Genomic DNA, 19,236 nt, shown 5'->3' on the forward strand with positions numbered 1-19,236 from the left:
AGTGGCGGTAACAGTGGCGGTAGTGAAGGAGCATCCTATGGCATCTCCCTGGTCCTGAATGGGGTAACTGTGCCCCTGAAGGACCAGGTGCGCAGCCTGGGAGTCATTCTGGACTCACAGCTGTCCATGGAGGCGCAAGTTAATTCTGTGTCCAGGGCAGCTGTCTACCAGCTCCATCTGGTATGCAGGCTGAGACCCTACCTGCCCACAGACTGTCTCGCAGACTGGGAGTGGCCAAGACAATATAAAATCGGTCCTGAAAGACCTACATTGGCTCCCAGTACGTTTCTGAGCACAATTCAAAGTGTTGGTGCTGACCTTTAAACCCCTAAATGGCCTCGGTCCAGTATACCTGAAGGAACATCTCCACCCCCATCGTTCTGCCCAGACACCGAGGTCCAGCTCCAAGGGCCTTCTGGCGGTTCCCTCACTGCAAGAATTGAAATTACAGAGGGCCTTCTTGGTAGTGGGGCCCGCCCTGTGGAATGCCCTCCCACCAGATGTCCAGGAAATAAACAACTCTCTGACTTTTAGAAGACATCTGAAGGTTTTTTAATATTCTGTTGGGAGCCGCTCAGAGGGGCTGGGGAAACCCAGCCAGATGGGCGGAGTATAAATAATAAATTATTATTATTAGTGGTGGTAGTAGAGGTAGTAGTAATAGTACTTCATCACACAGTTAAACTATGGAATTCTCTCCGCAAGAGGATGGGTGGTGGCTAACAGATTGAGGTTGAATCCTGACAAGACTGTTTTGTGGGGAGAGGGGGTGGGCGGGTGTGGGGGACTCCCCGGTGCTGAATGGGGTAACTGTGCCCCTGAAGGACCAGGTGCACAGCCTGGGAACCATTTTGGACTCACAGCTGTCCATGGAGGCGCAGGTCAATTCTGTGTCCAGGGTAGCTGTCTACCAGCTCCATCTGGTACGCAGGCTGAGACCCTACCTTCCCACAGACTGTCTCGCCAGAGCAGTGCATGCTCTAGTTATCTCCCACTTGGACTACTGCAACGAGCTCTACGTAGGGCTACCTTTGAAGGTGACCTGGAAACTACAATTAATCCAGAATGCGGCAGCTAGACTGGTGACTGGGAGTGACCGCCGAGACCATGTAACACTGGTCTTGAAAGACCTACATTGGCTCCTAGCATGTTTCCAAGCACAATTCAAAGTGTTGGTGCTGACCTTTAATGCCCTAAACAGCCTCAGTCCAGTATACCTGAAGGAGCATCTCTACCCCCATCGTTCAGCCTGAGAGTTCTGCAGCCAATTGGAACCCGCGTTGGACGTTCGGGTTCCAAAAGAACATTCACAAACCAGAACACTCACTTCTGGGTTTGCGGCGTTCAGGAGCCAAAACGTTCAACTCACAAGGTGTTCGACTTCCAAGGTATGACTGTATGCAGGGATTTATGTTATGCAAAATGAACCATGGAAAGAGAAGAAGGGAAGTCATTGATATTTGAAGGATGTTTAAATGAATATTCTAAAATGTAAAACAGAAAATTTAATAAAAATTATACAATAATAATAACAACAATAATAATAACAACAATAATTTATTTGTACCCCGTCCACCCAGCTGGGTTTCCCCAGCCACTCTGGGCGGCTTCCAACAGACATTGAAATACATTAAAATATCACAGATTAAAAACTTCCCTAAACAGGGCTGCCTTCAGATGTTTTCTAAATGTCAGGTAGTTGTTTATCTCCTTGACCTCCGATGGGAGGGCGTTTCACAGGCCGGGCGCCACTACCGAAAAGCCCCTCTGCCTGGTTCCCTGTAGCTTTTGCTTCTCGCAGCGAGGGAACCGCCAGAAGGCCCTCGGCGCTGGATCTCAGTGTCCGGGCTGAACGATGGGGGTGGAGACGCTCCTTCAGGTATACTGGGCCGAGTCCGTTTAGGGCTTTAAAGGTCAGCACCAACACTTTGAATTGTGCTCGGAAACGTCCCTCTTTTCATCTGATGAATGTTAAAGGGCATAAGCTCTTCAAGCATAAAACATGGGGCCGGGCAAACCCCTTTTTTCTGTAGTACCCAAATGCCCAAGAGCAAGTTTTTTTTTGCCAGGCACTTGGGGAACACTGACAAAGGACTTTGGCAGGGCACTTGTCCCGCCCACCTGTCTGTGTTGAGGTGCGGGGGAGACAGACAGACAGACAGACAGACAGACAGACAGACAGACAGACAGACACCTCTGGCCTCATCCAGCAGGACTCTTACTACCCCTAAATCCCCATGATTCCCCATCACATGGGGGTGGTGTGAATATTTTGCCACATTTGAAAGCGACGTAACTCATTGGCTTAAGGAATTTGGGTTTGGGCTGTGAGCAGCTCCTTCCTTCTGGCCAGAGTTACCTGCGATGTAAGGAACAGGGAAACTGTGCCTGGCACACCTGCCTCTTCTGGTTGGAGCACCATAATGCTTGGCATTCTTCCCATCCTATTTCATCATTCTGCTCCTTAGAAATGGTTGCCGAACGCATTCCTTTTCCAAGGCTGTGCAGATTGAATGACTCTCTTCCGAGCTCAAACAATGTTCTTCGCTTGAGCCCGGCGGAAAGATGTCATCAGCATTAGATTGAGCTGAATACGTCCTTCACTGCAATCCACTCCCAATACAACAACTGAATTTATATACGTGTGGTGGAAGAAAAAAAATAAGCAAATAAGAGGGAAAGGGGGAAAGCAATATCCATCTAACAAAGCAAGCAATTATGGGGATGGCCCTGAAATGTTTTTTGTGGTTCCACCATCAAAAGCGAAGGGTTCTTTTAAAATAAAAAAATTAAAAATCCAAATAAGTGGGTGTTTGAATGGAGTTTTAAGATACCCGAGAGTATTTTTAGAATATAAGAATAGCAGAGCCAGCCTTTTATCTCGGCCCCACAATGCAGCCAGACGAGCTACTCAGAGCAGGCTGGATGAAATCCAGGCAAATACAACTTTGCTGCTTCTTGTTCAGCCCAACAAACCATTGTGTGCTGGTGATGGAACAGGCAACAAGCTTCAGGGCTCTCGCCGTGACTCCTCTTCTTGGTTTGTTAAAAATGCAGTTTCCTGAGACATCCAAACCAGGGAACCGGTTTAAGGGCTACTTACAAATCAAGACTGCAACCCACAGTTGAATCCTAGTTTACAAGCCAGGACTGTGCACGGCACTTAAACCTATGGCAAACTTTTCTTTTTTAAAATTTGCCTGCAAATTTCATCCACTTAAGTTAAAAAGGAAGACGTTGCAGCTGTTTTAGATTCCCCATTATTGTCAATGAGGTTGAAACAGAACTTGAGATTTAACAGGGCATATTCAGACCCTGAGAGATTTTACTTTCTTGGGCTCCTTGATCACTGCAGATGGTGACAGCAGTCACGAAATTAAAAGACGCCTGCTTCTTGGGAGAAAGGCAATGACAAACCTAGACAGCATCTTAAAAAGCAGAGACATCACCTTGCCGACAAAGGTCCGTATAGTTAAAGCTATGGTTTTCCCAGTAGTGATGTATGGAAGTGAGAGCTGGACCATAAAGAAGGCTGATCGCCGAAGAATTGATGCTTTTGAATTGTGGTGCTGGAGGAGACTCTTGAGAGTCCCATGGACTGCAAGAAGATCAAACCTATCCATTCTGAAGGAAATCAGCCCTGAGTGCTCACTGGAAGGACAGATCGTGAAGCTGAGGCTCCAATACATTGGCCACCTCATGAGAAGAGAAGAATCCTTGGAAAAGACCCTGATGTTGGGAAAGATTGAGGGCACAAGGAGAAGGGGACGACAGAGGACGAGATGGTTGGACAGTGTTCTCGAAGCTACGAACATGAGTTTGACCAAACTGCGGCAGGCAGTGGAAGACAGGAGTGCCTGGCATGCTCTGGTCCATGGGGTCACGAAGAGTCGGACACGACTAAACGACTAAACAACAACAACAACAGTTCAGACCCGAAAAACAGATTGAACTGGCACGAAACAGAGTGGATCTGAAACCTATCAGACTGCTTCCGGGTGCTACAGGTACAAGAAAAATCTATCAACTTAGAAGGAAGAGGAGGAGGAGGAAGAGCTGAGTACAGAAGGACATAAAGATATCTGATCAGCCACCTTGCTACCAGGGCAGCACTCAGAGGGGGCAGAAGTTCCAGCCACTAGGGGGTGCTGGACCAGCAACTGCCTTAACTATGGTTAAGGAGCCATCAATGAGTCAAACCTACAGAGCCACTTGTGAAAGGCAGATATTCCCGGCTTGTGGGGAACAAACCAAATTCTAAGTAGCCATCTGCCAATTGCTGCAGTTTGAACTGTGGTTTGTTAACTATGGTTAATGATAACCATGGGCTTAGCTTTATGTACAGCAGACTTTCGCTTGGTATTCTGAATCTACCGGAAATATTTTATGTTAATTTTTTAAAAAAAAAACACTGCAGACTGACGTATTTCGATAATAGCTGTCAAGCATGTGGAGCGGAGAGAAGTATCTGCAGCTGCAGAATTTTATAAAGCCTTGAAAGTCCTCGTTTCCCAATCCCCTTCACAGCAATTGCTACGACATCCTTATCTGGAAAAGGATTCTGGCAGGCAAACGTGTTCTGTAAGAGCAGGCGTGGGCAAACTCGGCCCTCCAGATGTTTTGGGACTACAACTCCCATGATCCCTAGCTAACAGGACCAGTGGTCAGGGATGGTGGGAATTGTAGTCTCAAAGCATCTGGAGGGCCGAGTTTGTCTATGCCTGTGTAAGAGCGACTGCATGAATCGAATTGATGGACGCCACATTCTCGGGGGCAGAGCAGGCGGGGGTTTGCAGCTGCTTTATATATAATAATAATAATAATAATAAATTTTTATTTATACCCTGCCCTCCCCAGTCAAAAACCAGGCTCAGGGCGGCTCACACCAACAGAATTACAATAAAACATAAAAACAATTAATTAAAATACAGATTAAAATACAGTATTAAAATTTAAAGTGCAGCCTCATTTCAAGTAGTCCATAAATCCAAGCCATAAGGGAGGAAAACACAGGGGTCAGGCTGAGTCTAACCCAAAGGCCAGGCGGAACAGCTCTGTCTTGCAGGCCCTGCGGAAAGATGACAAATCCCGCAGGGCCCTGGTCTCCTGGGAAAGAGCGTTCCACCAAGTTGGGGCCAGTACTGAAAAGGCCCTGGCTCTAGTAGAGGCATGTCCAACAGGTAGATCGTGATCTACCAGTAGATCACTGGATGCCTGTGGTAGATCAATGGCAGATCACTGGCTCCCCCCAAAGAAGCTCAACAACTTTGGCTCCCCTAAAAAAAAGCTCAATTTTTTTGCCCTGCACCCCCCAAAAAATGGCACTTTCCTTCTCCCTAAAAAAGCTCAACAACTTTGATCTGAATGTGTTAAAAACGGGCCTTCCTCCTCCCCCAAAAAGCTCAACAACTTTGACCTGAACCCCCAAAAGGGGGGAGATCACAGCAATTTTTTAACTCTGTAAGTAGATCGCAGTCTCTTGGGAGTTGGCCACCCCTGATATAAGGTCAGACGATGGGCCCATCAACCTACACTGACTGGCAGGGACTTTCCAAGGTTTCAGGCAGGAAGGGCTCACCCGAGAGGGTTTTCTTTCTGTCCCACCACTTTCCCTGGGAAACCCCACTGTATTTGTTGTGGGGGAGGAAGGGAAAGGAGAATGTTAGCCGCTTTGAGACTCCTTGGGGTAGTGATAAAGCGGGATATCAAATCCAAACTCCTTCTCCTCCTCCTCCTCCTCCTCCTCCTCCTCCTCCTCCTCTTCTTCTTCTTCTTCTTCTTCTTCTTCTTCTTCTTCTTCTTCTTCTTCTTCTTCTTCTTCTTCTTCTTCTTCTTCTTCTTCTTCTTCTTTACAGATGAATCAGAGCAAATGTCAATCGGGTTTTCTGCAGATTGACTTTCGTTCCAATACAGCAGTAAACCTCAGGTCTTTCCGGGGAAAGCAGTGGGGCAAAAGAAAGTCTTCTAGAACGCCTGACGAGAAGTCATGGACCAAACGGAAGAAGCCGCAGGGTAAGTGGAAGTGTGGGGAAGAGTGGTGACTAGTGGGGTGCCACAGGGTTCTGTCTTGGGCCCAGTCTTATTCAACATCTTTATCAATGACTTGGATGATGGGCTTGAGGGCATCCTGAGCAAGTTTGCAGATGACACCAAATTGAGAGCGGTGGCTAATACCCCAGAGGACAGAATCACACTTCAAAATGACCTTAACAGATTAGACAACTGGGCCAAAGCAAACAAGATGAATTTTAACAAGGAGAAATGTAAGGTACTACACATGGGCAAAAAAAAATGAAAGGCACAAATACAGGATGGGAGACACCTGGCTTGAGAGCAGTACATGTGAAAAGGACCTAGGAGTCTTGGTAGACCACAAACTTGACATGAGTCAACAGTGTGATGCAGCAGCTAAAAAAGCCAATGCAATTCTGGGCTGCATCAATAGGAGTATAGCATCTAGATCAAGGGAAGTAATAGTACCACTGTATTCTGCTCTGGTCAGACCTCACCTGGAGTACTGTGTCCAGTTCTTGGCGCCACAGTTCAAGAAGGATACTGACAAGCTGGAACGTGTCCAGAAGAGGGCAACCAAAATGGTCAAAGGCCTGGAAACGATGCCTTATGAGGAACGGCTTAGGGTGCTGGGTATGTTTAGTCTGGAGAAGAGAAGGTTAAGGGCTGATATGATAGCCATGTTCAAATATATGAAAGGATGTCATATGGAGGAGGGAGAAAGATTGTTTTCTGCTGCTCCAGAGAAGCGGGCACGGAGCAATGGATTCAAACTTCAAGAAAGAAGATTCCACCTAAACATTAGGAAGAACTTCTTGACAGTAAGAGCTGTTCGGCAGTGGAATTTGCTGCCAAGGAGTGTGGTGGAGTCTCCTTCTTTGAAGGTCTTTAAGCAGAGGCTTGACAGGCATATGTCAAGAATGCTTTGATGGTGTTTCCTGCTTGGCAGGGGGTTGGACTGGATGGCCCTTGTGGTCTCTTCCAACTCTATGATTCTATGTTCTTGGGTTGCAGAACTGAACAGAGATATTCAAAGACGTGTGAATTTCAACCGATAGCTGTGCTGTCTCCTAGCCCTGGGCATCTCTCCTGGAGATGCCAGGAATTGAACCCAAGCAGATGATGTACCATTGAGCTATGGCTTTGCCACCATGCACATTGGTGGTGCTAGATAAATAAATAAGAGTAGTAGTCCAAAAGCATTCAATTATCATTCTCATTCTCATTATTATTATTTTATTTGTACCCCCTCCATCTGATTGCTACTCTGGGCAGCTTCCAACAAACAGAAAAGCATGATAAAACATCAGTCATTAGAAACTTCCCTGTACTAGGACTGCCTTCAGATATATTCTATACTAGTGTCTTCAGCCCGTTAAATAAACGGGCGCTAGAATGCATGCCGGCTCCTCGATCCGGTGCTCCGCGCAGCGCTGATCAGCGCCGACCCGGCAGGCCGCCAGATCAAGGAAGCGGCCTGCCGGGTCGGCACCCAGCAGCGCTGCACGAAGCACCGGGGGACTGGCGGCGGGGAAGGCAGGCAGGCACTTGCTCTATTGCCTGCCTGCATTCCCCACTGCCTGTCACACGAAGATCGGCGGGCGCCGCTTGCCGGGGTTTGTCAACCCCGGCAAACAGCGCCCGCCGATCTTCGGCTGTCCCCCGATGCGCTACGGCTCGGGGAAGCAGGCAGGGAGACGCAACAGCCCGCAGCTTCCCGGGCTGTTGCGTCTCCCTGCCTGCTTCCCCAAACTAAAGCGTGCGGGGGACAGAGCCGAATTGCGGCGCGGGGGGGGGGCTTTTCGCCGTTTGCCTTCCCGAGCTAAGGGGGAGGCAAACGGCGAAAAGCCCCCGCCACGCCGCAATTCGGCTCCGGGACTGGCTTGGCGGTGGCGGGAAGAAGGGGAGGAATTCCTCCCCTTCTTCCCGCCACCGCCAAGCCAGTCCGCAGTGGGGGCTTTTCGCCGTTTGCCTTCCCCCCAGGGGGAGGCAAACGGCGAAAAAACCCGCCGCGCCATACTTTGGCTCGGAGACTGGCTTGGCGGCGGCGGGAAGAAGGGGAGGAATTCCTCCTCTTCTTCCCACCGCCGCCAAGCCAAAGCCGGCTTCCCTCGGCGCCCGCTGCCGCTTCGGCCGAGGAAGCGCCGTCCCATGCCGGAGGTGCGCGGCAAGGCTGCCGGGGGGAGCGCTTCTTTCCCCCGCCGCCTCGCCGCGCACCTCCAGCATGAGACTGGGCTTCGGAACGGCGGTTGGCGGAGCGGCGGTTGGCCGTTGTCCCTCCGTCCAATCCCTGTGTCTCTGGGGTACATGCGCAGTACCCCAGGGACACACGGGACAACTGGACGCAGGGACAACTTGGACATTATTATATAGGATGGGCTTTCCATAACCGCAACTACACATTATTTTGGGCATGATCACCTGTGATCCGTTCATACCAAATGGACTTAACACCAACAACCTTCAGGCTGCGAGCGCACAAGACATTCCTCAAAAGGAGAGGTATCCTAATATCACAGTCCTCTTTCATTAATTAACTCATTTCATGACACAAAACGTGGTAAACAGAAATGCAGAAAACCTCTGAGAATGAATGAAACAACATCCATGTTGCAAGAACAGGTGCTTTCATCTTACCTCCGGGCTCCAGGCCGACGAGCTGTCTGTGGCGTCGTTCCCTTCGAATCCTTGGTTGCTAAAAGCCGTCTCCATTTCCAAGCTCCCTTCCGTCTCTTGCCGGCTGAGGCTGGGCGTCGCGCTGACCTCCACCCTGGGGTCTTTGGGCTGCGCAGAGCCCCTGCTCTCCGACGCCGTTCTGGAGTCGAGGGATAGGTGGTCATCTTCGTGATAGGAGAGGTTGTCTTGGTAACTCAGTTGGCTGAACCCATCGAGATCTAGCACATTTTAAGAGCAGAGAGAGAGATCATTTCGGGGGGGATTAAGACCAGCCATTTCTTTATCCCTCAGGTGTGCAGATGCTTTAATCCACTGCAGCGCAGGGCCTGGAAGTGATCACTATCCCTGAGGGACTTGGGGATCCTGAGCCCCCAAAGGAAGAACACCTCCTTCCAACGGAATGGCAACAAAAGAGCCAAACGTGCTTCTCCCTTGGGAACCAACCAAAGGGCCTCTTCGCACAAAACCCAAGGAGTTTTGTTTTGAAGTGCACACCTGAAAACGTAGGGTGAGTGATGAGCAGCTGTTTGAGAGCCTGTGCATCATGTACATGAAAGTCAGTGTGGAGAACCCCTGCTGCTTTGTGTGACATCTTCGGGAAAGGGAAGGAGTAAACCCTGCACAAATCCAGAGTGGAGTCCCTAAGATAGTGCGATGGCACCTTGTACGCCTCATTCTGGCAGGGATGCCAATATTGAGGGAGCCACCATCCTCCGCCGCCCCCAGGCAAGCACTGGCCCACTGGGTAGGGGCGGGAGGTGAAGAGGGCGATTTTCACCCTCCCCACCATGATTGCAAGCTGTTGGGCACAACCCATCGCGCCTGCCTTCCGGCAGCTCCTGCAGCCAAGCTGGTGCCCAATGTCTTGCTCTGCTTTCCTTTGGACCACATCCGAGAGGCCGAGAGGAGGGTCTTGTTGTCTGGGCAGCCCAGGACCTCCAGACACTCTGCCCAGGCTTGCACCGCACCGCAAGGAAGTCACTTCGGTGCTGCTAACAAAGCAGTTAGGTTTCACCCTTGGAGGCGCACTCCATTGTCTCTCCAGACACAAGGATGCCAACGTGCCAGGAGTGGTTAGAGTGACTGACTAGAACCTGGCGGCCAGGGTTCAAATCCCCACACTGGGTGGCCTTGAGCCAGCCACTATCTTCCTACCTCACAGGGTTGTCGTGAGGATAAAATGGAGAGGGGGAGGAATCTGTACACCACCTTGATCTCCTTGGAGAAAAGGCGGGATATGGATCTAATCAGAACATCCTGCTTCTCTATATCAGGGAAGGAGAGCCTCAGGCCCAGAGGCTGAATGTGGCCCTCCAGACCTCTGCACTTGGCCCTTGGGACTTCTCTCCAGGCCACATCCCTCACTGGCCCTGCTATGCACCCTCCTTCCGTGTTTTTGCCTGGCTAGATGTGCCCTTGAACTCAGATAATGTCTCTTGCTTGCCTGGATGGTTTAGCTGTCTTGGGTGCTTTAGCTGAGATTCCTGCATTGCAAGGGGTTGGACTGGATGACCCTTGGGGTCCCTTCCAACTCTACGATTCCATGATTCTATGACAGAGGCAGGGGAGTGCAGAAACTCGCATGCTCTACTAAGGTAAGATATATACTTTTGCCTTTGCTCAGTTGGTAGAGCACAAGGCTCTCAATCTCAGTGCTGCGGGTTCAAGTCCCAATTAGGGAAAGATCTAGATGACCCTGGGAGTCCCTTCCAACTCTGCAATTCTGTGGTTCTTTGAAGTTGCCCAGAAGCAGCCCTGCAGCTGAAAAAGCTTCCCGCTCCCCTGCTCTAAATTATTTCTCCCGCCCCACTCATTTAACACAGCATGGGTGGCGCTGTGGTCTAAACCACTGACTTGGGCTTGCCGATCAGAAGGTCGGCGGTTCGAATCCCCGCGACGGGGTGAGCTCCCGTTGCTTGGTTCCAGCTCCTGCCAACCTAGCAGTTCAAAAGCACATCAAAGTGCAAGTAGATAAATAGGTACCGCTCTGGCGGGAAGGTAAACAGTGTTTCTGTGCGCTGCTCTGGTTTCGCCAGAAGCGGCTTAGTCATGCTGGCCACATGACCTGGAAAAACTGTCTGCGGACAAACGCCGGCTCCCTTGACCAGTAAAGCGAGATGAGCGCCGCAACCCCAGAGTCGTTTGCGACTGGGCTTAACTGTCAGGGGTCCTTTACCTTTTTTATTTGCTAGAGAAGAGGGGCAAGGCAGGGAGATGGAAGAAGCCACCCAGGAATAATGGGAAGCCTTTCCTTGGGCAAAACTCTGCTGGGGTCCCGAGACATTTAACATTTCAGCTGCGCTCAAGTCTGCAGCCTATGAAAGTCCTGCTGAAATCAGCCAAGTTAAAAGCGTGCATTTAGGTTTAAAACCACATGGTCCAGTTCTTATGCTCAGAACGGGTCCAGATGGTGTTTCCCCACTCCCCAAACCAGGGCTTATGCTAATGAAGGCTCCCAGCTCTGCTAAAATCGAACAGGACTTGGCTCACGCAGCAGATTGCAGCTCCGAAATCAACAAGGACATGACTGATATATATACATTTGGGAGCGGTGGGCTGAAAAGGCAGGTTTTATAAATGTAAAAAAAAGAGAGAGAAAAGTAAGTAAAAAAGCACCACAGGCTTTTCAGAATAGAAGACGTGCCTCTCTAGTGAGAAGTTACATTACACACTTCCCACACAAAGTTTGCCTCCCCACCGTGCCTTGTGGATTTGGTCTGCAGCCAGGATATTGGCTATTATTTAAGGAATGCAGTTTGAGGGATTCAGTTGGGATGGTTGAATCCTGCAGACTAGGTGGGTGAAAACAGTGTTCTGTAAAATCTCGGGGTTCCCTTGGCAACTTTGTACAGTGGTACCTTGGTTCCCGAACTCAATCCGTTCTGGAAGTCCATTCGACTTCCAAAATGTTCGCAAACCAAGGCACAGCTTCTGATTGGTTGATGAGCCCCGGAAATAATGCCGACAGCCGAAACGGATGTTCAGCTTCTAAAAAATGTTCGCAAACCGGAACACTTACTTCCGGGTTTGCGATGTTCAGCAGCCAATTTGTTTGGGAGCCATGCCAAGCCAAGCCGTTCGGGAACCAAGGTACCGCAATACAGGAATGTGGGGGAGCCTATGATAGCAGGGTTCCCTGGGGAGAAATTCAGTAATGGCGAACAAGCTTTCCTGAAAAGATTTTCCCTTGCAAGGAAGGGGAGCATTGCGGCTCATCCTCAGGTGCAAAGTGAGACCTAGGAAATGTCCTGCAGGAAAGTGAGTGTGTTCTGTAGAACGCTTCCCAGAATCCTCTGGGATTGAACCACAGAGGAGTCTTGGGAGATGCGGTTACAGACTGTTTTGTTACACCTTTGACATTCTCATCACGAGAGGTTGCGCCTATCAACTGAGATTCAAAATGCAGAATCCTTTCAAGTCATGGGAAGACGATGTGCGCACACCAGCACATCAGGTACATTTTTTTCCTGCTTTTGCCATTTCTTCCGAAGCCACAGAAACTGAGTCTATCCTTGTTGGACTTCTCGGAGCGAACCATCTCTTGTGTTTGACTGCTTTGTTTCTTTTTTTGGGTAATACCTTCGCATTCAGAGGCCTCGGAGCTGTACTCTTCGTGGTTCGACAGCAAGCGGTTGAATTTGGGCCTGCGCTCGGAACCGGCTTGCGTCCCTTTCTCGGAAACGCCAGAGCGGAAGCTCTGCGAGCGCGAAACGGAGATCTCAAACTGCTTGATCACCTCGTCGTCGCTGTCCGAGGAGGTGGTCAGGTCTTCGTCCTCCCCGTAGCTATTCACTGGGAGAAAAGAGCACACACACAAACACAGACAAAGAGGGATTTTGACAGGTCGTGGAGAGAGATGCAGAGAAAATGACAGGTTCCAGATAAGAAAGTGGCTTTCAGACAATGAGAAACAGGACACTTAGAACATCGGTCACTGAGTGTCTTGTTCTCACAGTGGCCAACCAGATGCCTGTGGGAAACCAGGAAGCAGGATTCAAGCACAAGAGCCCTCTCTTCCAGTGACTGGTATTCAGAAGCCTTGCTGCCTTGAACTCCAGAGGCAGAACACAGCCATCATTAGCCCCTCCTCTAAGTGACTTCCCTTGACTTTCTATGTCCCTTCCTATTGGAGGACTCAACTAGAAATATTTCACTCCTGCTTCCCCATTACAGTCACACCTCGGTTTAAGTACGCTTCAGTTTGAGTACTTTCAGTTTAAGTACTCCGCGGACCTGTCTGGAACCGATTAATCCCCTTTCCATTACTTTCAATGGGAAAGTTCGCTTCAGGTTAAGTACGCTTCAGGTTAAGTACAGACTTCCAGACCCAATTGTGTACTTAAACCGAGGTACCACTGTATAGCCCAATCAATTTTTCCTTTCCGTTCCAATGAACAGGATGGGTGTCGGTGGAGAGAAGTTGCAATGGTAGTTAGCATTCACTTGCTTCCATTTAAAATAATCGTCAAAGCGGTGATTATATACCAGGTATAGGGCAGTATATAAATTCAAAGAAGAAGACGAAGACGAAGACGAAGACGAAGAAGAAGAAGAAGAAGAAGAAGAAGAAGAAGAAGAAGAAGAAGAAGAAGAAGAAGAAGAAGAAGAGTGGTACCTCGGTTTTCCAACCTCTTGGAAGTCGAACGTTTTGGTTTTGGAATGCTTTTCGGAAGCTGAACATGCCACGCGGCTTCCATATTGAGTTTTCCGGAAGTAAATGCTTCAGTTTTTGAATGTTTCTGAAGTCGAACCGTCTTTGGGAATGGATTACATTTGAAAACCGAGGTAGCACTGTATTTTCAGGATTATTGATGCACATAAAACTGTGACACGTTTCTGCCAGCGAGCATCAAACCCAGGGAGCCTCTGCTGCTGAACAAGCTTGTAATCCTCTTTTATTCTGTCAAGCACTAAGGAACATACAGAGGGTCTAGGAAGGTGCCTTCTATTAAGTCAAACCATTCAGTCAGGCCCGGCTCTAGGGGTAGTCTCAGTGGCGTGGGGCACCAGGGCACCAGGTTGGCAGGGGGCGCTGCACGGCAAAGCCGTGCAGAAGCCGTGCTGCGCGCTGCGCCTGCCCACCAGGGCGGGGGCGCCTGAGCGATCTCCGCGCCACGGCGCCATGGCGCCCGACCTACTTGAGACGGCCCTGCATTGGGTGAATCTACTTCAGTACTGTCTGCACTGACTGGCAGCAGCTCTCCAGGGTTTCAGCCACGGAGTCTCTCCCAGCGCTGCCTCAAGATGCCTTTAGGCCACAGTGTTTCTCAGGCTTGGGTCCCCAACTCCCAATAGCTAGCAGGACCAGTGGTCAGGAATGACGGGAGCTGGAGTCCAGCAACAGCCAGGAACACTAGTTTGAGAAACACTGGGGGAATTGAAACCTGGGGCTTTCTGAATGCAACGCAGATGCTCTCCCACCAAGCTACCGATGTTAAGAGGAAAGCAAAGCGAAAGAGTTTGCAGCAATGCCCTTATCTGGGCAAGAAGCTCGGATCTGCAGCTGAAATGACAGCCATGCAGACCAAGAAATCAAACCCTGTTTCAGTCTTGCCCCTCCCGCCCCCAAGGTTTTATGCTATCTATCTGCAGCTATTTGCTGCACAGTTCAGGCAATTTCCCAATTCATCACCTTAATATTCTGTTTATTAAAGTGCAAAAACTGTTCTAAGGATCAGAAGCAGGAGGTTCCTTGATAGGATCTGGGAAGATCCACTAACCAGCACTGGATAACATCTGTCATTTATTAAAAAACATACAAACTCTATTCCACCCCAAGCCAGGCTCTAACCTGGAAAGGCATAGGTACACTCGGGCTAAACACAGCGAGAGTGTATCCAATTCCATTGATGGGAATTGCAATCCAAATATTTGAGGCACCCCAAGTTGAGTAAGGCTGAATTAGACCACGCCGCTTGATTCTGCTTGCTCCTTCCTGACCTTGCTGTCCCCTGGGTGACTTCGGGTGCCCGTTATAGCAGACCTCCCCACCTGGCATCATCCAAATGTTTCGGACACCATCTCCCATCAACCCCAGTGTCAGGGACTTGCTGGCTGATGAGGAGTGGTGCCAGTCAGGGAACCCCCCCCCCATGGAAGCCTTAGAGGAGGAAGGCTCAGAGCCCAGGGAGTGGTGGTGGGATCACTGAGGGCAGGTCAGAGGGAGAAGAAGGGGAGGGATGGTTGGATGCTGAAGAGGCAACAGGCTTTAGCGAGCAAGAGGAGCCAGGTGTGGAAAGCAGTTCGGACTCAGCAGATGAAGCGGAGGAGGAGGAGGAAGACAGATGCTGGAGAAACATGCCAGGAGCTTGCTGCTGCTACTGTACTAAGCTCCTCTTCCCCCCCCCCCCTTGTCTCCAAGGACACGGAAGATTATGTGCCTAGCGGAACAAAGAGCACCGATTCGCCCCACCCAACATAGTCTGAGGCTGCTTGGAAGGAGTCTTAGAGGGAAGTAGAAGGTGAAGTTATTCAGTCCTGGCAACTGTTTCATAGGGGCCAGTCCTGTTTCTAGGCACTGCTGCCTTGCATGCTTTTTCCAGAATAAAGAGTTAACTTTCCCGTTTGTCTCTGCGTCCCGAGTGCCAACCTGCATCTGAACCAGCCCTGACACCGAGCTAGCATGATCAACGATCGACAGATTGTGGGAACTGTAGATCATGGACCTCAGGGTGGCAGAGGCTGGTATATACTAGCATACCAATGTTTTTGCGCTGGGTGGTGTAAGTAAGAGAAACAGACCCTCAAGTGCAAAAACAACTCTGTTCCCCATCGCAGGCGTTGGCTGTGCTGAAAAACTGCTGCAACCGGCCTCGGCTGGTGCCAGAATTGTGTTCCTTTATTCCCAAGGGTAAGCAACACAAAATAGTAACACACCCGACAGCTGGTGTGTTCATATGCTCATGCTCTCCCTTTCTAGCGCGCGCGCGCACACACACACACACACACACACACACACACACACACACCAGATGTCCCTCGCACCCACCGCTCCACGAGTTCCCAAAGGAAAGCATCCCCCTGTTCTGTTTTCCCCTGGCGCAGATGGCTGGGAAATTTGAGATGCGCTACAGCGCCTCTTTTTTTAATTCCAATTAGCAGGGGTGATGGCATCGGAACATCTGTTCTTTTATAACCAAGGATGTGCACAGGGCTCAGTCCCCGGCAAGGTTGTTTTCCCCAAGGCCAGAGCTCACCCTGGAAATACCTCGGAGGCGGCATTTAAGGACGACACAGGGAGGACAGAGTTTCCGGGTTCAGGCGCAAGGTAGGGAAGCCAGGAGAGGCAACGACAACGTAAAACAAAGGGCACCGTACTGATCCCATCGGCAGGGAAATGCACATGAATTTGGGAGAGTCTGGGCTGCAAGCAGCATCAACAGCATGCCCTCCAGCATTCCACAGGGTCATAGAATTGTAGAGTTGGAAGGGACCCCAAAGGTCCTCTAGTCCAACCCCTGCAATGCAGGAATCTCAGCTAAAGCCATCCAACCTCTGCTTAAACACCTCCAAGGAAGGAGATGCGCATCTTTCAGAGCCGTGCAAGTCAGCTTGTGTGGCACCAGAAGCCAGGATGCCTTCTGCAATTCTGTAATGTCCTGGGAAAACTGGGGTGGTTGTGGGGAGGCTTAGCTGCCAAGTATCCCGTTTTTCGCGGGAAACCCCCGGCCGCCAGGCATGCATAGAAGCAACTTCCGGTACTGCTCTGCCCGATTTCCTGTGCCCACACATGGGAAGAGTGGCCCCGGAAGTTGCTTCTACGCAACTTCCGGTGCCGCGCCGCTGCTGATCCCGCATTTTTCAGCGGGAGACTTGGCAGGTATGTGGAGAGGGTATGCAATGGGGGTCTCTTTCAGTCTCACTTTCCTACACATCCAGTTAATGCATTTATTTATGTTTTAATGAAGGCTTGAGCCTATCCATAGCAGGGAGGTAATAGCATTTTGGCAGTTCATGTTTCTCAGAGGTAAACACATTTTACAGAAGGTGGTCCTCAAGACCACATAACACCGGTCCTGAAAGACATGCATTGGCTCCCAGTACGTTTCCGAGCACAATTCAAAGTGTTGGTGCTGTCCTTTAAAGCCCTAAACAGCCAGGAGCGTCTCAACCCCCATCGTTCAGTCCGGACACTGAGGTCCAGCTCCAAGGGCCTTCTGGCGGTTCCCTCCCTGCGAGAAGTGAGGCTACAGGGATGTCTTGAGGAAAAGCGGGACGTTCCGAGATCAAATCAGAAACTTTCCCTGGAAAATAGGGACACTGGCAGGTCCTGTGACTGTTGTAAAGTCCAGGCCTACCTTCATACCTACCAAGTTCCTGTGGGAGAAATAAGGGACCGGACCGGAAGTAGCAGACCGGAAGTAGCGTGGCGGCCATTTTGGAACTGGGCGGAGCATGCTCAGAAGCGACTTTTGATGCTGCTTTGCCCAGTTCCAAAATGGCTGTCGCGCCAGAAATCGCACTGCAGCCATTTTGGAACTGGGCAGAGCTGAATCAAAAGTCGCTTATGAGCATGCTCCGCCCAGTTCCAAAATGGCCGCCGCGCCAGAATAAACCGGGGAAAACAAAAAAAATCCGTTTTTTCAGCTGATAACAGCTGGAAAAAAGGGGGTTTCCCGGGGAATACGGGAGACTTGGCAGCTATGCCTACCTTACATGGCTGTTGTAAAGATTACTTCCCAACATATATGAGATGTGTTGCACACTCTATACTAAGCATGAAGAAAGGAATCCATCTGCCATTCATTTCCAGGTTCTTTGGAAATACTTGGCAAGCTTCTCTCGCTTCGTGCCGTTTGGAGAAGTCGTGCTGCAGCCACCTTACTGGCTGCTGCATTCACTGAGCAACGCCCAAGTTCCATCTTTGAACTGGCTGGCACCCATCCTGCTGCTCTCCAATAGACTCATCTCGTGTTTTGCTTTATTCTGTATAAACTACCCAGGCGAGGCAGTCAAGTGGTCCAACCTCGTCTTTTGCTTGGTGAAAACTGGCTCTTCTGCCAATTCTCAGCTATTGTCAGATTTGTGATCTCACTATCCCCAAAAATAATCAGACGCTGGATTAATTAAGGTTATGACTCAAATCAGAGCCAAGTGTCAGAATGAGACAGTTCGTTGCGTACAATATTCGCGCTGCATATTTCCGTTTGGTAAACAATATATCTCATGGAAATCAGCACTGTTGGCAGCCAAACAGTGAGCGGAATGGGACCGAGTTTTACAAATATAGACTGCCCAGAATCTCAGATGTATCTGAGACATTGGCCCATGCTGTATAAATGTGCGCTGACAAACCCGGGGCCAAAATTAAGCATTAACTGCGAAAGAAAACCACTGGATTACAATTTGAGAGGCATAAGAACTAAAGTGTTGTTGTTGTTGTTTTTATCAGCACACTTTGTGTCTCCATTGGCTTACCAATGCCTGGATGTCTGTGTTATCGACACCTGCAGCAGACCAACACAGCTACCTCTCTGGAAACTGTAACATGGGAGGCTGCCTAATACGGAGCCAGCTCACTGCTCCATCTAGCTCACCCCCCCCCTGCCATGCGGGAATCCCTTGCGGACGGCCGCAGTGCCTGGAGATGGACAGGCCACGCATGCACAGCAAGGATCAGATGAGGAATGGCTGCTGGGAGGAGCACAGAGAGAAGAAATGTCGCGGTGCACCTGCAGCAGTATAACTGGACACCCCTTTTAGAAACCATGTTCAGCAGCAAATATATTTAAGTTGTTTGGTGCATTCATGGTCAGGGTAGCCAGCAGGGCTTCCCCCAGAAAATGTGGTCTACAACTTCCATTCCTGACCGTGGCCAATGGTAAGGGATAATAAGAACACAGGAAAAAGAGCTTGCAGGATCAGGCCAGTGGCCATGGGTGTACCCAGCGAAGGGCAGTGGGGCAGCTCCCCCCCCCTGAAGTAAAAAAAAATTACCATATTTTATGGACCATAACCCGCACTTTTCCCCTCCGAAAACTGAAGGGGAAAAGTCGCTGCGGGTTATGGAAATCGGGCTGTTTCCGCCCCACCCGCGGCTGCAGCCAGCGACAGGAACATGGGGAGGGGGGAGGAGCAGCCTGAGCTGGGGAGGGGGCGGACGGGAGCTCCATCCTTCCTTTCATCCTTCCTTCCCCCCTCTTTCTTTCTTCCTTTTTATCTCTCTCTCTCTCCCTCCCTCCCTTCTCTCTCTCACCCCTTCCTTCCTTCCTTCCTTCCTTCCCTCTCTCTTCCCCTCTCTTGCCGCCCCCCCCCCCAGTTTTGATCCTGGGTACCCCCCTGCCAGTGGCCCATCTTCTCCCTATCTCCTGCCTTCATGGGGCGAGGCAACCAGAACTGTACACAGCATTCCAAGCATGGTTGCATCTTTTAACCAAGTTTTTCAGCGGAACCTAAATAAAGTCATTGGCTAGCCCTGATTTCAGTCTTGATGGACAGTTGCAAAGGAAGACTTTGCTTTCTGCCGTTTTAACTCTGCCAGCTTCTCTCTCTCTCTCTCTCTCTCATATGTATCGAGGCCCTTTATGTTCCAAACCACAAGAACACAGT

The 19,236-nt window shown here is 50.1% G+C and overlaps 1 protein-coding gene across 6 annotated transcripts in view; it reads right to left on the reverse strand.

Annotated features, from left to right (window-relative positions):
- Positions 1–19,236, reverse strand: part of SYT16 (synaptotagmin 16) — a 72,850-nt gene that overhangs the window by 21,612 nt on the left and 32,002 nt on the right. For 5 of the 6 annotated variants that reach the window (XM_060271382.2, XM_060271379.2, XM_060271365.2 and 2 more), the window contains 2 exons: positions 12,268–12,480; positions 8,650–8,906 (listed from right to left, as the gene is read on the reverse strand). In XM_060271382.2, coding sequence (XP_060127365.2) covers positions 8,650–8,906; positions 12,268–12,480 — 470 coding nt within the window. The remainder of the gene's footprint in view (positions 1–8,649; positions 8,907–12,267; positions 12,481–19,236) is intronic. The other variant, XM_060271383.2, reaches the window with a different exon arrangement.

This window comes from Zootoca vivipara, chromosome 1, assembly GCF_965207765.1.
Source record: "Zootoca vivipara chromosome 1, rZooViv2.hap1.1, whole genome shotgun sequence".
In the NCBI taxonomy this organism is placed as follows: Eukaryota; Metazoa; Chordata; class Lepidosauria; order Squamata; family Lacertidae; genus Zootoca; species Zootoca vivipara.